The following is a 21,116-nucleotide window of genomic DNA, read 5'->3' as shown; positions in this document are numbered from 1 at the left end:
ACTTTTGTCTGTGCAACTTAGCAATAATTAAAAAAAACTGTTTATGTTCTCTGTCCAAAATTATACAAAAATAACCCTTCAAAACAGATGCTTTTTGATTACATGTATGTGAACTGGTTTACTTCGTTAAACATGCTCTAGCGTGAGGACACAATCCTTCGGGAAGCGATCTTCAAACATTTTGAGTGTGCTACTTCACACACTGTGTGGAATGCCTACTCTGTGGTTTCAAATTTCGCGCGAAACATGTCGCCCTCTGAGAGTGTTCCCATAGCAACAAGACCGTTTTACATGTTCATGTACGTGAAGTGGTTTTGAGAGCCACTTTTGGGTGATCAAATGAGAACGCTCGCAAAGCGATCTTCCAAACTGATTTCCTGAACCGGTTTCCAGTAAACCAGTTTTCGAAAGTATCATGAGAACGTTGTCGATGACATGATTGGCAGTCAGCACCTTTCAAAGAAAGGAACGTTGGTCTATTTTCATGTAATTTGTGGGCCGCTTATTTCCGGTAATGCATTTCATCGTTTGATAATGCAAGGAATTTGAGAATCCCTGAATTGCACCTCATAATATCCCATCATGCTCTAGTTGATTGAGATTGATGAGCGTCAGACTTGACCCCGGACATTTGACCAGTGGATGAATGCTACATGTAGACTAATTAATATCAACAGTCCAGACAGAGTGAAAGTGTGGAACCTGTTTTCCCTAAAAGGTAGACAATACATTAAGCAGTTTATACTGAAACAGCATATGAGTTGCATATTGCCCAAGCTAGCTCTCTACTACTTCCAATGAATAATTTTTATTGACAATTTTACTACTTAATAATAGATAGAAAGGTGAGATTTTTCTCGTCGGAAATAATTTTCACTTTTTCAGGATAGAGTCTACTTAAAAGTGTGGATAAGTGCTGCATTAATGTACTTCCCCCACCCCCAATTTTTACTTATATTGAACCTACATGTAGCAGGCCATTTTGCAACTTGCAGGCCTATTTTGGACATCTTGGTGACCATAATCGCTCCCCCCCCCCCCCCCGGATCATGTCTGCCTTTGATGTTTCTCTTTAATACTTCAGGGAGCATTTCATCAAAATTTGTTATCTTTGTCATCTTTCGATTTGGCAGATCTGACAACTTCCTTGATTTTGATTGGCTGAGAATCACCGTTACCATGGTAACTTAATTCAAAAGCAGCGCTTGTCGGGTAAAACATACAAAAAAGATCCTTTCTTGAAATTCTCTTGGGGCTCGGTAAATCAATTTTGTAAAACAATTTCTAGGATTTGTGTACATTCTTAACTTGTTCGGAGATCAAAAGGTGCCGCGAAAAAGGAGTAAAATTATAGTTCATGCGCCTTGTACAAGTTTCCAAATAGGAAATGAATGTGAGGTTGTCTTGATACAATTTACACTGTTGTAATCTTCAAGGAGAATGTATATTTTCGGTCTGCACAGATAAGAATGCAGGACTGTAAGGCTTACATGTGGACTACATGTACGTGTACAAAGAGAATGTTTGTTTTTTTGTTTACACTGAGAGCAATCAATGCTTTATATCACAGCTAGTATAGAGCCTCTACACTGAAACTGTAAACAAACAGTATAATATACATGTATGCCCCAAGGACATGTATTTTATAGGAAAAAGTTTTATGTGGATACGTGTTTGTGCAGAATTGTAGGCCTAATATGCCATGTTTATAAGAACCACCTTGAATGATTACCGTTGTATTGGACATGCAGGTTATAGCCTACACGAAAAGGTCAGCTCAAAGTCGTAAGATGCTAGCAGTTTGTGACCCAGTCATGCCAGTGATATGAATTCTATTCTTTTTTTACATGCATATTGTCATTCTATCATGAAGAGATTAAAGTTTGATCCCGCGATGCTGTACACATGCGTGACCAAATTATATCCAAACGCCCCCTAAATGAGTTTTTTTTCTGTGTGTGCAAAATAAGTTTAAATAACCCCCTGAACAAGTTTTTCGCGGGCTTTAATTACACATTTTGGCCCCTATACAGGTCAAGTCCACCTCAGAAAAATGTTCATATGAATCAATATAGAGGAAAATAAGACAAGCGCAATGTTGAAAATTTCATCAAAATTGGATGTAACATAAGAAAGTTATGACATTTTAAAGTTTTGCTTATTTTCAACAAAATAGTTATATGAACGAGCCAGTTACATCCAAATGAGAGAGTTGATGATGTCACTCACTCACTATTTCTTTTGTTTTATTGTCTGAATTATACAATATTTCAATTTTTACGAATTTGACAATTAGGACCTCCTTGCCTGAGCCACAAAATGTTAAAATAATGTAATTTCACGTGTTCAGGGAGAAATGAAACTTCATTTCACATGACAAGGACGAGAAAATAAAAATATTTCATATAATAAAATACAAAAGAAATAGTGAGTGATGTCATCAGTTCCTCATTTGCATACTGACCGAGATGTGCAGCTAATTGTTTTATGAAATGAAGCAAAACTTTAAAATGCCATAACTTTCTTATTTTACATCAAATTTTGATGAAATTTTCAGTGTTATGCTTGTTGAATTTTTCTCTTTTTATTCAAATCAAGTTTTTGTTGGGGTGGACTTGTCCTTAGTAACAAGTTAGGTCTCCAGAATATGACCCCACGGAAAAAGCTTGGGGAAAAAGCATTCCCTAAACGTGTTTGGCTAATCTTAAAAAAAAAGCTTTTAAAAATAAAAAACATACCCTAAAAATATTTGACCCTGCGATTGACCAGTCTTTCAATTTCAAAACCACTATTTTCCTTGAGAATTGGTGTTTTTAATACCCTTAACGAGCGCACGTGCGGCCCTCGTCCAAAACTTGAAAAAAAACACCCCTTTGTCATGCATAGCAATTTATTTGACTGGCCCCCTGGGAGTTTAATGTGCCTTATGTTGGTACACGTAGGTCTACATGAAACCATAAAAAAGGAGGTTATGTGTTCAAATAAAAAAATGCACTTCATGATATTCTTTTTAGTTGCAGCATGTAGGCCTATGCATTCACTCAATCATACAAAATTTATCATGTCGGTGTTATTTTTAATTGAAACCAAGCCCTATAAAGATCTCAGTTGTTCAATATGGGGGCATACCTGTACATGTATATTTACTTAAAAAAAGTTTTTTTCCTCAGCTCAGTCAATTCGAAGTTAAGGCAAATGCGTGTGCGAAATTGGATCCAGTCTGAACTGGTTTGTGACTAGTAGTCTGTGTTCTCATACCCTTTTCCTGGTTGGGGTCAGTCAATTCCTGTGGCAACATTTTGTACGCTACTTTACCCTTTATTTGCAGTGTGAATGACCCCAATAATGATATTTCGAAAGTATTGCATCAAGAATGACTCTTCATGCAGGGATAGCGTGAAACAAAAAGCCATTAATTTTCATATCATTTTAACCTTTGCTCCCACTTAACCTTCTCTGACAACACTTGGCAGATTCCCACAATTTTGACGACTTCAACTTTTCCTATCTACCATGATTGTCAACAAGAATATTACATTACTTTATGATATGTACATGCACTTGAATATCTTATCAATTTGATTAGTCATTATTTACAATAGGATGTATTCACTTAATTTGTACAGCTTGGATCATGATTATCAGGACACCATGTTTTATCAATCATATTTTACTTGTCCAGACTGGCAAACCTGTTTCTTTACAAAGACAAGGTAATAAAATTATTGAATTATTTCTCATCTCTCGCCAAGTTGAATTATTTCTCATCTCTCGTCTGTTCGTCACACAATCATGTACGCTCAAAACATCCGACACACCCTTATTATTATTATGTACATACTTCACTTTCACTCTCACCTGCACGCACCTTTCACCTCAAATTCACTACTCCTTATTTCAAACCGAAGTTTATTCAACCTTTTATGAACATAAACGACGTATTCATGAATAATGAAGTCTTTACACCCCAGTGTAAATACTACACTGCAAACGAATTTAATTCAGCTTTCAACACAGCCAAAATCGACAAACCAACCGACTTTAGCCTTATGCACATAAATATTAGAAGCTTGCAAAAAAATTTTGATACTTTCAGTGAGTTTTTATCCATATTGAATACATTTCCCTTTTCCTTAATCGCCATATCAGAAACCTGGTTACACTCAACTTCACCAAACATTTTTAATATTGACAATTATACATTTAAACATAGTGATCGTAAACGTGGAATGGGAGGGGGTGTCGCTTTTTACATTCATAATGATTTACATTTCAAGATAAGACATGACATTCAACTTGAAGGTATAGAATCTTTATTCATTGAAATTATTGATGATAACAATAAAAACAAATTAGTCGGTGTAGTCTATAGACCACCAAATAACATCGCTAACATTTTTTTCGATAAATTGGAATCCTGTCTTGAAACAATATCACACGAAAACAAGGATATTTATCTCATGGGAGATTTCAACATAGACATATCAATGCCTTGCTCTCCTCTTGGCCAACAGTTAATTAATTTGTTTTCATCATTTTCTTTTAAACCTCTGATAAATAAATCAACGCGGATAACAAGTACATCACACACAATAATAGATAATATATTTTGCAATGCAAATTTATTAGATAATAATAATAACAACAACGGAATAATTTACTACGACATTTCTGACCATCTACCAATCTTTACGATATGCCGAGATTACCGGTATAAACATTTACATAAGCCACACATTAAAGGAAAAGTCACCCGGCGAAAAGAAACTAGACATAACATAGATGCTCTTAAAACTTATTTGAGTGCAGAGGGATGGGAAGATGTTTTTGGAGAAGATAATGTTAACAGATCATACGATATATTTCTAAATAAACTTCTTCAATACTATGACAAAAATATACCTCTGACGAGAATCAACCCAAGTAAAAAGAAGAATAAACAACCATGGATCACCCAAGGTATAATTTAATCAATATTCACTCGTAATCGATTATATAAGATATCGCTTAAATCTCCCACTCTAGAACATATACACAAATACAAAAAATATCGAAATAGATTAACATCAATAATCCGTCTAGCTCGTAAATCGTATTTTTCTAACAAAATAGAAAACAACAAAGATAATAACAAAACATTGTGGAACACAGTAAATGAAATGTTAGGTAAAAAAACGCATGATCTTAATAATGTTGATTTCCTTCTAAACGGGCATAAAACGCAAGATCCTTCCGAAATTGCTAATGCATTCAATTCTTTTTTCACCAATGTTGGCCCTAACCTTTCATCTAAAATAGTAACTAATGCAAACGACTTTACAAAATATTTAGACAACCATACTGAAAATTCCTTATTTTTCAATCCCACTAACATTTATGAAATTTTAGAAATAGTTCGATCATTTAAACTTACTAAATCTAGTGGTCATGACGGTATCAGTGTACATTTACTTAAACAAATAATTCATTTTGTGGCTTCTCCACTATCACATATATTCAATTTATCTCTCACAAATGGAATTTTCCCCGATCAACTTAAAATTGCAAAAATAATTCCCATATACAAAAAAGAAGACCCTTGCCAAATCGCCAACTACCGCCCTATTTCATTATTACCAAGCATTTCCAAAATACTTGAAAAAATAATTTACAAACGACTATATTCTTTTTTGGACACAAATAACTTATTAATTCCTAATCAATACGGATTCAGGTCAAAACATTCAACTGACTATGCAATTTTACAATTATACGACAAAATAACAGATTCCATTTCAAAAAAAGAGCATACTGTCGGAGTTTTCATGGATCTATCGAAAGCATTCGATACTATCGATCATCATATACTGTTGAATAAATTACAAAAATATGGAATCAGAGGGATTGTTTTATCATGGTTTCAAGATTATCTGTACAATCGATATCAATATGTTTATTTTAACTCAAAATCTTCTGAAGTTTGCAATGTTAAGTGTGGAGTACCACAGGGTTCTATCTTAGGCCCTTTGTTATTTTTAATTTATATGAATGATATAATCAATGCTTCACCCCTACTTACTTATGTTCTTTTCGCAGATGATACCAATGTATTTTTTTCACACAGTAACTTAGAAACGCTTGTAACAGTACTCAATAATGAATTGAATAAATTGTCCATGTGGTTTAAATCAAATAAACTCTCCTTAAACATTAACAAAACAAATTTCATGTACTTTAAACACATCAATTCTAAGCATATATTTCGTGGCTCCATTAACATTGATAACATCCATCTTGCTGAAAAACAAGAAACGAAATTCTTAGGTGTATTCATTGACTCTAATTTAACTTGGAATAGCCACATTCGTTATATTAGCACACTTGTTGCCAGAGGTATTGGCATACTATTCAAACTGAAATATTGTCTTTCCCAAAGATCGCTATTTATGCTTTACAATTCTTTTATTTTGTCACATATATCATATTGCAACATATTGTGGGGCAATTGCAACAAAACCAAAATAGACTCAATTCTACGCCTCCAAAAGAAAGCACTCCGCATTTGCTCTCACTCGCAATTTTTAGCACATACTGATCCAATTTTTCGGAACCTGAAAACATTAAAAATTCATGACATTCATACTTTCCAAACTGCCATTTTTATGTACAAGTTTTCAACTAAATCTATACCTACACCCTTTCAAGATATTTTTGTTTACAACAGCAACATTTATTCATATCCTACACGCCACTCATCCAACATCCACCTCACAAACCCGATAACAATATTCGCACATAAAACGATCAGACATCACGGCCCAGACATCTGGAATGATTTGCCCAATGATATAAAACTCACTGCATCTATCTTTTCTTTTAAAGCTTCATTGAAAAAATATCTTTTATCGAAGTATTCTTAGTATCACACCTGCACGTTCACCCACTTGCACACACACGCACTCTTCATTTCTTCTTTTTCTTCTTTCTCCTTTTCTAATGATTTGTGACGTAACATTTTCTTCCAGACCCGGACCAGTATAAAATATTAGGTTTCCATGTAGCGCTCTTCCCCCTTTGGCTGCTATTGCTCAAGCATTTTTTTTGCTTATATAGTGTGCCACTGCATTTGCTTTTTTTTTCATTACTTTGTCTTATCCTTATTGTATTCATGTCTAAAATTTTGTTTATACTATTATAAATCTGTCACATTACAATGTACTTTCATGTCATATTACGATTATGTTTTATGTATTGTAAAATTTATTTTGACTTTACAATAAATGCAGAAACTCCTGCAAAAAAAAAAAAAAAAAAAAAAAAAAGTTTATGAATATTTTTTCCTACTTCCTCAAGCAAGGAATGAGCTGTAAATTTCAGATTATATTTATATTTTTGTCGCTTTTTATGTCAAAAAGATTTGGGAACTACTAAAGGGTAAAGCAAGACATGGGATATCCTTCAATGTGAATTTTTGATTTTCACAAGGAATAGGAGGTGGAAAAAATAGAGCAATCACTACACTTTTGTGGATCCTAAATAAAGACAGTACTGAAATCAATAATTCATTCTCATATGATTTACAAGGTCTACTACATGTACCTCATGTAGTATTTTTTTCAACAATACATGTAGTTCATTACATTTGAGAGATTTTCTTTTGATTGGGAAAGCAGACCTTCCCTTTAAATAGGAAATGTAAAATCATCTACATGTATGTGTACATGTACTTACTAATGAAAGTCTGCAGATGTAGACTAACATATTATTAGCTGTATATGCGTCACTGAACCCGTCTCACAAATCTACGATACCATTTCACCTCTAGGCCTATACTTGTACTTTTGTTGAGGTGAATAAATTGACCTTTCAAATTTCTTGTTTCCGCTGTTGTTTCTATTGAAGAAACATCATTGTCATCCCGAAAAGGGAGACCTAAACTTGCCCTTGTTCTTTGGAATACAATGAGTAAAACAGATACTTGAATCCAGCCCAGCCCTGCCCCCCCCTCCGGCATGGTCTGCACTACATGTACATGTATTTGTGTTATTTGTGGTCATGAATTATGAACAATTTGCATGTCGTCACCCAAAATTTCCATTATGACATTCTGCTTGTGAGAAGACCCAGGTCAGGGTGCTACATGTACATAAGCACTTGCCCGATTGCCCAGGGCAAGTAAAAGTTAGGTTCGGGCAAGTGTTTTGAAGTAAAGACCAAAACTACTTGCCCGAATTGGGAAAGCTAAATTCTCACAGTGGAATGACCAAAATTAGGGTCGATATTTTGATATGATATCGACACTAATTTTGGTCATAGCGGGCAAGAGAAAATCACTTTGGGAAAAGACATGCAGTAACAAGGTACATCAGTTCATGTCAAAAGAGAGAAAAGAAGTTCAATCTAGGTGAAACTTTTTTTCCAAGGATTTTTTCGGGCAAGTGAAATAGAGTACTGGTATATATCCTATTAAGAAATTTACTTGCCCAACTGGGAAGGGGAAAGTGCTTCTAAAGAGGTAAACTATAGATACATGTATATATAACTACATGTTTAATTTGTCCCCCCCCCTCCATGATTTATATTGTAAACAACAAATTTCGCCTTTACTTACTTTAAAATCGCATCGGTCTACGTTCTCCCATTTATTCGCAGATTCTCTTTCTAAATAAGGACGACGTCTGGCCTCCAATGGCCCCGAGATTTTCCGAGCCACGCCCCTACACCCGGCAACCAATCACAGACTTTGATATGCGTGACGCCCACAGGCAGTCGCAGCAACAAGAAGAACAGTCTAATAATAACTGTGACAGTAGTAATTTTGATAATCAGCAATAACCAGGAGAGAGCTGGCGGAGATTTGGTGAAATTAATTCTTTACCTCAGAAGAAGGGTCTATTTATTTGTATCTTGTACGTTCGTGTGTGATCGACCTTTAGATGTTTTTATATGTAAGTATTATAAATGAAGTTTATTATTTGGGACTGAATTTGATTGTGGTTTTGTTTTTGAAAATAGTGAAATATAAATTATTTTATGGCAAATTGACTATTAGCTAGTCAGATTGCCCAATAGGCCTATCATAATAAAAGTAGGGTTTGTATTACATTTGCTCAAATATTCACATTCGCTATTTAATATTCTGATTTTACTCGACTGCTATACACAGCACCAGCACCTGCACTTTCAATGCACCCACTTGGTCAGTAAATATCAATCTTAGTCACGAATCTTTTATGAGGCCGCCATCAATTCAAGCCTAACCGCTCACGATGGCGGTCTCCTGCGTTCATTTATTACATTATATGTTTACATTTATAAAAGATTAATTTATACTCACATCCTTATTTGTATTTATTATGTAATATGACCACATTGTTTATATTATGAATTATTTTGTATTTTGTAATTATAAATAATTTTGTATTGTGTTTTTGAACGCAGAAATAAATGCAAACTTAAACAAACAAGCTTCTTATTTTGAGATTTACCATGGATGATATATATTTTTAAGGGCGCTGGTTTGCTAAAATTAAACTTTCAGGTTTTAAAGACTTGTTTTTGAAGGTCCAGATGCCAAAAGGGTGATGTTCTGAAATCTTTGATATTGCCCTATAAAAATGTAAACATGCAAAATATCTTTCCTATAAGACCTATTCTGTGTAACATAGTGTAATAATGTATAATTATATTCATTTGCTAATGATTATTTCATGTTTTTAGTCAGCAATCCAATAACTTTTTTGGGCATATCTTGTCGACTTTGTTTTGGGAGAGAGTGAAAGTTGATGTCTATGAAAGTAGGCTAACTTTCTAATTTTCTGTTTTTATTTTTCAGAGTGCTGTCTTGCCTATGCACAAATAATTACTCTCTCTGGAAGAGAATGCTTTAGTCTGGAAATTCAGCCCTCAATTGATCAACCAATCAAATCCCTTCATAATTCTGCCATTAATTGGCCACCTACCATGCTACCGATTTCCTGATTGGTCAATACATTTCATCTTGCATGCAACCCCATCCACTCATCCAATCAAATTTGCTCAATATCAACACACCCTAAGCCAAGCTCATCTTGAGATTCATCCAACAAGGCTCCTGATTGGTCAATTTCCCCAATACCTGAGCCAATCAACCAATCATGGTTGGCCTACCACCGACTGATATTGTACCATCTGTGGCTGTGAAGCTGGCCAGTGCCGGACTGGGAGGGTGCATAGCTGATGTAATAACCTTCCCACTGGACACAGCTAAAGTGCGCCTTCAGGTAAGATGTGCATTTTAGGCTTTTCCATTTACTATGCCCAACCCCTTTCAAAATGATCAGGCTGATATACATGTATCATCAATAGTTTCAGGACAATTTTTCTTGCTTCTCGCCTCCTAGTCACCCCCTGTCTTAAAAGATAAAAGATAATGAATAAGAAAATATTTTAATAAATGAATTAAACGAAATAAAAAAGAATATGAAATAGCTATAGAATTAAAAAGAATAAAAATAGAGGTCATCAGTTAGGTAAAGGTGTCCTGCGTTGTGCTCCCTCTATTTTGAAAACCAGGGCCCTGTTAAATAAAAGTTACTATTTTCATAACTTGCATGGAATCCTTGATTTTGATTGGCTGTTGATCAGTGTTTCATATGGTAGCAAAGTTTCTGATTACCATGATAGTAACTTTTAAGTATCTGCCACCAAATCATGTTGTACTGATATTGTTTGCTTCTAAAATTAAACAAAATATATTCCCCTTCATTCTCATTCTCATTCAGATTCAAGGCGAGAGCGGAACCGACAAGAAATCATCAAAAGGCACCGTCGGCAAGGAAGCACGTGCCAACTTCAGGTACCGCGGCGTTTTCGGAACCATATGGACCATCATCCGCCAAGAGGGACCCCGTGGACTCTACAACGGGCTCATCCCGGGACTCCAGCGCCAGATGTGTTTCGCCTCGGTCCGCATCGGCCTCTACGATTCCGTCAAGGCTTTCTATGCAGGTGCTCAAAAAGTTGGTGCGTGGGATAGTTTTGTCTTGCCTTCTAACACACTGTTTCGCTTTATTTCATTTATTTATTCACATTTACAGCTTGTCAGGTTTGCAAATTGGCAACTCATTCATATGGCCTTGCGAAATATAATTTCATTGATTTCGCCTTGCGTTCTAACAAACTGTCTTGCTTTCTTTCATATTTATTTACCTTGACAGCAGATGTGGTTGTAATTTTGTCAGGTCTGCAAATTGGCAACTCGTCTCTATGGTTTTGGGGTAAAAAATAATATGAAAAATTTATAAAATTTGTACATTTTGAGATACAAGATTTTATCAGCCCGCGACATTAGACAAATGTTCTCCTGCATTGTTGGTCATCAGTCCTGATTGACATCAAAGTGCCCTGCAATTGACAAAGCATGGAGAAATTTAATTAATACGAAATTTGCAAAAGGCCAAATGACTTGCATAATATAATCCGTCCGTCATGAGCTCCCGTCGGACTAATGCGATAAAAGTTTGGATAGCAAGAATTTGACCAAACTCGTGATGGTTATTTACTACGGGTCATGGCAGTTCTAGTTTCCAACAATCCCAATTCCTAGACTCTTAGCAGGTGTTTTGATTGCTAAACCAAAATAAATAACCTCTGTGAAATTTGCATGTTTCAAAGTGAAAACATGCAGTTTACGTCTGGTTGGTTAGTCTACTAACTATTGATCTCCTATATTAGACCTCCCAGACATGCTGACGTGTATTACATAACATCCCCAGGCAAGCCGAGTGAAAGACTTGAATCCCTTCTCTGTCAATTTGTGAGATTACATGTAGCCATGATTTCCCCATGATTTGCCAATGTAAAGGCCTGGTCACACCGCCCGAGCATTGTTGGAGCAGTCGTGGAGCGTTAGGGAGAGGGGGTCAAATTTCGCTCACAAAATTGGGGAAAAAATAAAAAACAAAACTCGAAAACAAAATAAAAACAATTGAAAGTAGAATTTTAATTCGTCATGAGGACGAATTAGGTGATCTGTCTCTGATTTTCATGATCATGAATACAATCACCATGTTTATTGAGATCAATACGATGCTCATAGTGAAAACTAAACTTTTATTACGAAAAGAACATGTTGAATACTCTTGAAAAGAGGGAAATGAGAATATGTGAAATACATGTAGGTGTAGGCGATACACATTGTTTATGTTATAGGCCTACTTTATTGTGCGATATTTGAACTAATATACATTGTAATGGTGATAAAGGAACATTTGCGAAAAGTTGAAAAGAAAAAAAAGGTAAAAAAATTTATGTCCACTTTTGGGTTCGAACCGTGTACCCTAAGGACGCAAGTCTGATGCCTTACCCATTGAGCTACACACTTCCCATCGACTTTACACATAAGCAAAACAAGAGGATCTAAAATCCAATTTTGAAAGTGAAATACGGGCATGATCCCGGCATCTGATCGAAAAACGAATACCACACTTACGATAGCTTACAATCTCAGCTACAACATACTCCAAGCTCAGAGAAAACCAACCAATAGAAATGGAGATATGGCTCGCGAAATTGAGGAATGTAACATCCAGTTTTGAGAAAAAGTCATTTCCCATAGAGATTGCACACAAAATGAGCGAAAATGACATGCCTCTATAACTTGCCACTTTTCAGGATGATCTGATCCTTAAAATGTAAATATACTCATCACAATAGAAAGAGTATGTCCTCAGCTACAACGTAAAAAAAACTGAGCAAAAATTGACCAATATTAACAGAGTTAGAGTCAAATTTGCATAATTATGATGACGCCATACGTAGCAAATGGGAATTTTTAGTTCCGACGCCATTTTGATGACGTCATGATAAAATTTCGGGTCAAATGTGACATGAAATCACATCTCCCATCCATACTCTATTCGAATATGAAAAAAAAAATGGGGTCAACGGACTACTTTAAGAGCTATAATGAATTTTGTATAGGCATGTTTTTGCACATATATTGTCTATGGTTAGTGCGCGCGCGCGCGCGTGCTGTAAACTTTGATGGAGGCTAATTCCTTTATTACTTGTCGTAGAAGGTTGATCAAGGTATCAAATTGTTCAGAATTTTATTATCGGTGCATTGATATGAAAAACATGGCGATCCTATGTTGTATAGTGCCGTTACGCGCGAGAACGCGCGCGTAACTGTGCGCGCGCGCAAATTTTTGAAATGCTTAAAATGACCTGATTCGTACTCTGTTTTGGTCAAAAAGTGATTTTGAGCATTTTAAAATTTTGACGCGCGCATACGCGCACGTCGTGACCTTTACATGACCTTTGATGACATGGGCGGTTGACCCTTAACCTGAAGTTAATGTGATGTAAATATTGTTAATTTTTGATCATTGATAATGAAGATATGATTGATAATGTGATTTTACAAAATGGCGTCTAGATGACGTCATGATGACCTTTTGACCTTGAACTTGCTTTATACACATCACATGATAAGTCCCCATATCTGATGATATTTTGAAGATAATTGATGATGTAGATTTGGAGATTTTGTGCTAACAAGAAAAGGGCGGAAAAATAAAAATAAATAAATAAAGAAAAAAGAAAATTCGTACGAAATTAATAGTTGATCTGTCGATTGACAGATCACCTAATAAAAAATGGTGAACGGGAGTGAGCAGTGATGATTTTTTTCTTTCCGCTCCACGACCGCACCTGCAGGTGAAGTGGTACTGCAAATGGTCCTTTAACAAACAGAGATGGGCTTAGGTCATCTAATGTTCAGAATTTGCATTGCATGCTAACACGCTATCTACATTCACTGGTGTCAGATGTTCTTTGAGAGTACATATTAAGTGCTGGTCGATATTTTATTTCAATGTTAGTTGATAATCACCAGCAAAATATCGTTGATAACATGATATCACCGAGTCTAAAAGTTCATTATACATATACACATATATTATACTGTACACATTCATTGCGAGCTGCTATTCCTAGAGAACAGGGAAAGGTGGAATGAAAGAATCGCTATCATCAGTGTTTTTGAATAACAGCTATTCAGGTACCAACTTCAATACAAAGTTCTCCATTGGTTTAAACCGATACAGAACAACATTTTGTGGTCGACAAATCGTGATGAACTTTTCATAATCGACGGTATTTTGGTCATATCGTGTCAATGCGATATATACCATCATAATCATCAAACCATTATTAAAATTCAATATATTATTAATATATAATTTTGATAATGAAGAAATATTTATATTGCCCAGCACTAGTAGATCTGCACAGGTCTATAGGTGGTATGATCATGTAAATTAACGGTGCATGTATGGATTTTAGAAATAAACATGCATGGGATTAAAGTGTATGGTTACGATTATCTCGCCTGCTTTTAACACCAGAATTGTTTTCTTTCAGATTTAAAATATTCTTTTGCAAGCGGTAGAAATTTTTATAATATTTTTATTTCCATATGATTTATCGTTAGTACTATAACTATTTGTATTGTACTTTATATCGTCGGCCTTATGCCAAAAGGGCCTTAACTGCTTTTGGCCATTCCGAGATAATGGCGTTTATAAAGGTTTTGGCCTCTCTAATAATCAAAAGTTTGTGGTCGTTTTTTTGCTTTTGAAGCCAATTTCGATAAACGTGTTAAGTTATTAAGTTTTACATGAAATGTGTTAAATTTATTATAAAATATTCAGAACCCCTAAAATCGGGTTAAGGCCCTTTTGGCATAAGGCCGACGATATATTCTATTGTGTTGAAAGATCTCCTACCTAGATGCTTTATTCTAGGATTTTAGTAGTTTGAAAGGTCTTGAATTCCAAACATCAAGGGGACATTATTCCATAGTTGTGAGGCTGTCATAAGAAACGACCTACATGTACATGTAAATGTATTGCATGAATATCTGTGATGTTAGATATGCACATACATGTACATGTGAATGTTTTATTATGAGGAAAGATACTTCATGTGGAAAATCACCCTTGCTTTTTTATCATCCCTTTTATGGTTTCCGGGTGAAGATATATACCTGTACATACTGTATGAATAATTATTTAATATTTTGATATTATCATGCTTACTTTAAGTTATATTTAGTTGCTCAAAACTTAATTTTTTTATGGAGGTCATCAAGGAAATACTATCAACGATTACCCGCAGTGTAATGCCGATTATTTTACAAGTGACTGCTTGGAAAGAGATTGGGGAAAAGAGAAAAATACAAGATAGATAGGCACATATTAGAAAGCAGACTCCTATAAATTGTCAATACCCTAGATTGTCTAGAATTGCTTAAGTACATGTACCTCAAGTATGAAATAGCAGTACCTGCAGATTTCTCAAGCACATGCAATTTCCTTATTTGTTGGACTACATGTGCCTTTATCTATTAAAACATGTACATGTATATAGTGTCATATTGAAGCTATGCAGGTATTCAAGTAGATGTACACATGCGTTTTTTTTAAATGTTTTGAGGTGACCTTTATAGTGGTAGGGTGATATAATATTTGCTGGCAGTTGATTTCCTGTGAGTAGTTTTGCGTATACTGGCAGCCCTAGCATATGTAGAACCTACCATGTCACTTCGCTGAATCATTGACCTCTTCTCTGTCTCGTGATTTCACTCCGTTTTATTGCTTTTCACTGTCTATCTTGTTTCTTTCTCATCTACTTTTGAATGTTTCTTTGTATATCTTGGTCTTGCTCTTTTGTCTTGCTCCTCACTGTCTTTATTTCTTTATTTCCAATATACATGTACATGTATTTATCATCTTCTTACATGTGTCTTTTTGGTAAATTGCCAATTCGTCCACTACCAACTCGTCCACTCACCACATGGTCTACCTACATGCCATTCCGTCCATCAACATTTCATCTTACAATCATTCGATCCAATAATCATTTGGTCCAATCATCACTTTGTCTAATCACCAGTTTGTTGATTACCATTTCATGTTATAACCAGTAGGTCTAATGCCCATTTTCTTCTCGTTCATTTTGCACAATTAACACGTTTACTGAGACCAAATGGTATATGGACTACATGTAAATGGCCATTGGACCAAGTGGTTATCTATCTATCTATCTATCTATCTATCTATCTACCTGTCTACCTACCTACCTATCTATCTATCTATCTGTCTATCTATCTATCTATTTACTATCTATCTGTCTGTTTGTCCGTCCGTCGTCCATCCATCTATCATTCTATCTGTTATCGTTTTCAACTACTCTCTCTCTCTCTTTCTCTCTCTTTAGCTGATCCTTCCTCTGTTCTGGAGATTGCAAAGGAATCAATATTTTCATCCGACAATTAGTCGAATCGGACAACTTTCCTTGGTAACTGACGGATAAAACAAAACTTGTCAGATAAAACGTCCGATAAGTCCTTTTATGAAGTGCTCGATCCCCTGGAGACTAAAGAAAATAGATGTGTTCGTTGTGTGTATATCATGCAGGTTCATGTGCATAACAAAATTATTAGAATGGCACATGAAGTTCCTCTCTTTTCTTCCCCTCAACCTCTTTCTTTCCATCCGTCTTGTATCTAATGAATAATTGATTTAATTTACACTTTATGACTTCACAGTTACCATGGCTACGACATCTGGCTCGCTCTTGTACCGTCCATTGATTTTATTGTTCAAAACAACAGCTTGCGGAAGAGCACAGAGCTTTGATGTTTTCGTAATTGATTTGAAATATTTGATAGAGGCCTGTGCTGGTTGTGTTTCTATTGGTTTATTTAACACTTCCCTACCCAGTGCAGTTTGAAATTACATACTGAATATGTTTACTTATAGCTTATCGGTTACTCATAGGGGAAATGTAATACTGAATTTGCATTTATAAGGCAATATTGACTTCCACTTCCTTTATATCTGTCATGCATGCCAGTGGGACGAGTGTGATAAAAATTCGGAGATTAAGAATTCGATTTTGTGGTTTTAATCTGTTTCTCAAAGGAATCGTGCACAGCTGTAAAATAGTGAAAGATACATGTTCTCAAAGAAAAAAAATCATTAAAAATTGTATAACTTGACAGTATACATGTACCAGCCAATGTACAGTATCTATGCCACTATATCATATACAGTGTGGAACAAGTTCACCCTGTTCATATTTTAATACAGTGTTTACCGTGTTGATGCCAAGCAATGTATACTAATGTAAAGTTACAAGAAGATTTAAACTAAATCTTAATTTTTCCTTTAACAGAATTCAACAACTCTCATATCAAAAGGTCTTTTCATGTTTGTGCCAGAAATATGCATTTCATGTTCTCTCTACATTGAGTGTATACTTGCTAGTATACATGTCACATTAATAATAATAATGATAATAAGCAGTTCTTAGAGACGCGTAATACCATATAAATAGTCTCTATGTGTGTACAAGAAATGTTGTTTTCTGTTATAATAGGGCTAATGGTAATACATGTTTCTTATAGAGATACATTTTGAATCTGTTGAAATCTGTTATTGATCTTATATTATGAGGCAGATTGTTCCACAATTTTGGTGTTCTGTCACTAAAAGTCTTATTTCAGAAAGAAGATCCTCAAAAACATTTTATCATTTATCCATTTCTTTTTTATTCTTTTTTATGTAGATTATGGTGGTGTCAACATCATCACAAGAATCAGCGCAGGTATCACAACGGGAGCATGTGCCGTACTCAGCGCCCAACCTACGGACGTTGTCAAGATTCGCCTACAAGCCCAGGGCAATGCGGTCCTGAATGGCGCCCCCAAGAGGTATACCGGTGCTATCAACGCCTATCAGACCATCGCCAAGGAGGAGGGTGTCAGAGGCCTGTGGAAAGGTTAGTTGTATCATTCAGAAAAATGACCCCTTAATAATGGGTAAAAACAATTTTCTACACAAAGCTAGCCCATAGTACTGTGGTCTCTCGTTGACTGTTTGTTAAAAAGCTAGTCATAAATCTTTTGTGATTGTGTATATTACAAGTACCCTATCATATATTTAGGTATTAAAACTAAGTTTTCAGCAGAAAAATGCTGATTTTACTACCTTGGTGATAACAAATTATTTTGTTGAGGTATGAATGTATGGAGTATGGTGAATATGTACATATTCACCATTTTACAGTGACATTTTTTTTGGGATGGTGCCCAATCAAACAGAAAAAAAATTCTGCCTGTTAATTCTTAAAATTGGCTTAAATTTTGGAATATAAGTTTTGTATATACATGTAGATTGTGAAAGTGACATATTAATCAGCTTTTGACAAAAATAAGGATATGTAGATATACATACATGTACATGTATGCGAGCTATCTTTTGATTGTGTGCTCAAAATATTCTTTTTCCAAAAAAGTTTCTCAGTAACATATATTTACATTAAATTTGAATAATTTTGTGTGTCTGCATTTTAGGAACGATGCCCAACATTGTGCGAAACTCCGTCGTCAACGCCAGCGAAGTCGTGGCCTACGACCTCATCAAGGAGGCCATCCTGAAACGCAGGCTACTCAAAGACGAGTTCCCCTGTCATTTTGTCGCGGCTTTTGGCGCGGGGTTCGTCACCACGTGCGTCGCCACCCCGGTGGATGTAGTGAAAACGAGATTCATGAACTCCAGCCCTGGCCATTACCGCGGAGCTATGGACTGTGCCGCGCAGATGTTCAGGAAAGAAGGTCTTACTGCTTTTTACAAAGGGTGAGAATATAAAAAAAATGTACCGGCCCGTATTCTGAAGACTGGTTTAGTTTAAACTCATGGGCTTGTATTCTAAACTCAGGTTTAAATTACACCCTGGTTTAAAGTTGTGGTTTAACTATGGAAAGCCGATTGGGGCACAAATCCATAACATTACACATCCAGTGTATTAACTCATATGACACCAAAACTCCCTGGGAATGATAACTGAAGTATTTTAAAGTATTTTTCTTCGTTATGAAAGCAAAAGGGAACAAAATAGTAAACATAAGAAATATATAATATAAACAAAATTCTAGAATTTTGGGCTCAGAGTTAGATCATGGTCTAAGTTAAACCTGACTACCAAATACGGCCTGGTGGTCTAAAGTTATTTAAAGGACAAGTCCACCCCAACAAAAACTTGATTTGAATGAAAAGAGAAAAATTAAACAAGCATAACACTGAAAATTTCATCAAAATCGGATGTAAAATAAGAAAGTTATGGCATTTTTAAGTTTCGCTTATTTTCAACAAAATACTTATATGAACGAGCCAGTTACATCCAAATGAGAGAGTTGATGACATCACTCACTCACTATTTCTTTTGTAATTTATCATATGAAATATAAAATATTTTTATTTTTTCGTCATTGTCATGTGGAATGAAGTTTTATTCCTCCCTGAACACATGGAATTCCATTATTTTAACATTTTGTGCTTTACGCAAGGAGGTCCTAGTCGTCAAATTCGTAAAAATTGAAATATTGTATAATTCAAACGATAAAAAACAAAAGAAATAGTGAGTGAGTGACATCATCGACTCTCTCATTTGGATGTAACTGGCTCGTTCATATAATAATTTTGTTGAAAATAAGCGAAACTTTGAAATGTCATGACTTTCTTATTTTACATCCGATTTTGATGAAATTTTCAGCATTGTGCTTGTCTGATTTTTCTCTAGTGATTCAAATCAACATTTTTCTGGGATGGACTTGACCTTAAGTATGGATAGCATTTTTTGTGACATAAATTTGTAACATACATGTAGGTTGAATGCATCAGCTAATCTGACTCTAAAATCATTCTTACATGTAACTGTCTTGGAAGGATAGATAAGACAGTTGACTTCACCAGTTACGGATTATGAATGAGCACAGAAAACACAAGAAGCATACAATCCAACCAAAATTTTGGCATGTTTGGCTTCCCATACGTTTGGTACAGAGTTAGACCACAGTCTAAGTTAAACTGGATGTCAGAATACAGGCCACTTGGTCTACACCCACATTGTCTACTTTCCATTTGGTCTCATCCCACATGGACTAATCCTGGTTCGTCTACTAGCCATTTGGTAAATTTAATTGAATGAATAGCCACTTGGTCAACACCCACTTTGCCTACTTTCCATTTGGTCTCATCCCACATTGTCTAATCCTAGTTTGTCTACTAGCCATTTGGTAAATTCAATTGAATTAATTGCCACTTTGGCTACACCCAGGGGCGGAAATCTCTCCCAAAAGGTAGGGGGACAAAGGTCTGGAAAATTTGACTAGCCCCCCCCAAAAAAAAAAGGCTATTACCTAAAACTTACGGTCATTTCGACAAAAATATATTTGACAAGCAAAAAATCTTGTCCCAAAATGCACGTTCTATTCCAATTTTTAGTGACATATTTCTTAGCATCACCAAAGGCCCAAAATAGTAGGGGGGACATTTGATATTGTGTCCCCCCTACTATTGTTAGTAGGGGGACACGTCCCCCCTTGGATTTCTGCCCATGGCTACACCCACTTGGTCTACTTTCCATTTACTGTCATCCCTAATCGTCTGCAACCACTTTGGTTTAATATTAACCATTTGGTGTCATTGCCAATAAGTCTTTCTACTTGGCCGATTTCCAGTTTCCACTTGGCCTATCACTTTATTATTTTGTTCAGTATACACTCAAGCCCACACATGTGTACTCATTCTCCAGTGAGTGAACCGAAGTAAAGTAAATGGGAACCGACAGGAAGTTATAAGCTATAAAGAGCTGTGAGCACTGGAACTAGTACATGTAGTTGTAATCATTTATTATTCTGTGCTTGTGAGCTCTATACCGGTATATCGCAATGACGGATGACATGGTTGGTTTTGGGGATACATGTGCTCAGCCGCGCGACCCGCCGAGCATCTCTATTTATTATACACTGTAGTTGTAATCATTAATCATTCTGTGAAAACAAAGTGTCCTATCTTAATCAACAAATTTTCCTCTTTTTTTGTCTTTTCAGATTCACGCCACAGTTTCTGCGACTGGGCTCCTGGAATATTGTGATGTTTGTATGCTACGAGCAGCTTAAACGTGCCATCATCATGTCCACGCAACATAGCTAATACCATCCCATTGCTTCATTGATGCCGCTGCTGCTTTGATTTGACTGTAATCCTTCCATGGAACATTGCGCTGTGTATAAAAGATGCTATTAA

The 21,116-nt window shown here is 35.6% G+C and overlaps 1 protein-coding gene across 4 annotated transcripts in view; it reads left to right on the top strand.

Annotated features, from left to right (window-relative positions):
- LOC121406025 (mitochondrial uncoupling protein 2-like) overlaps positions 1 to 21,116 on the top strand; it is a 33,494-nt gene extending 12,378 nt beyond the window's left edge. For 3 of the 4 annotated variants that reach the window (XM_041597028.1, XM_041597029.1, XM_041597027.1), the window contains exons 2-7: positions 8,632 to 8,927; positions 9,815 to 10,241; positions 10,743 to 10,983; positions 17,596 to 17,808; positions 18,383 to 18,665; positions 20,921 to 21,116. In XM_041597028.1, the coding sequence (XP_041452962.1) occupies positions 10,116 to 10,241; positions 10,743 to 10,983; positions 17,596 to 17,808; positions 18,383 to 18,665; positions 20,921 to 21,023 (966 nt within the window). In that variant the 5' untranslated portion in view covers positions 8,632 to 8,927; positions 9,815 to 10,115 and the 3' untranslated portion in view covers positions 21,024 to 21,116. Of the gene's footprint in view, positions 1 to 8,631; positions 8,928 to 9,814; positions 10,242 to 10,742; positions 10,984 to 17,595; positions 17,809 to 18,382; positions 18,670 to 20,920 lie in introns of those variants that run through there. The other variant, XM_041597030.1, reaches the window with a different exon arrangement.

This window comes from Lytechinus variegatus, chromosome 19 (genome assembly GCF_018143015.1).
Source record: "Lytechinus variegatus isolate NC3 chromosome 19, Lvar_3.0, whole genome shotgun sequence".
NCBI classification, from domain to species: domain Eukaryota; kingdom Metazoa; phylum Echinodermata; class Echinoidea; order Temnopleuroida; family Toxopneustidae; genus Lytechinus; species Lytechinus variegatus.
The sequence above is the reverse complement of the archived record's forward strand: the minus strand, read 5'-3'. Positions and strand labels throughout refer to the sequence as shown.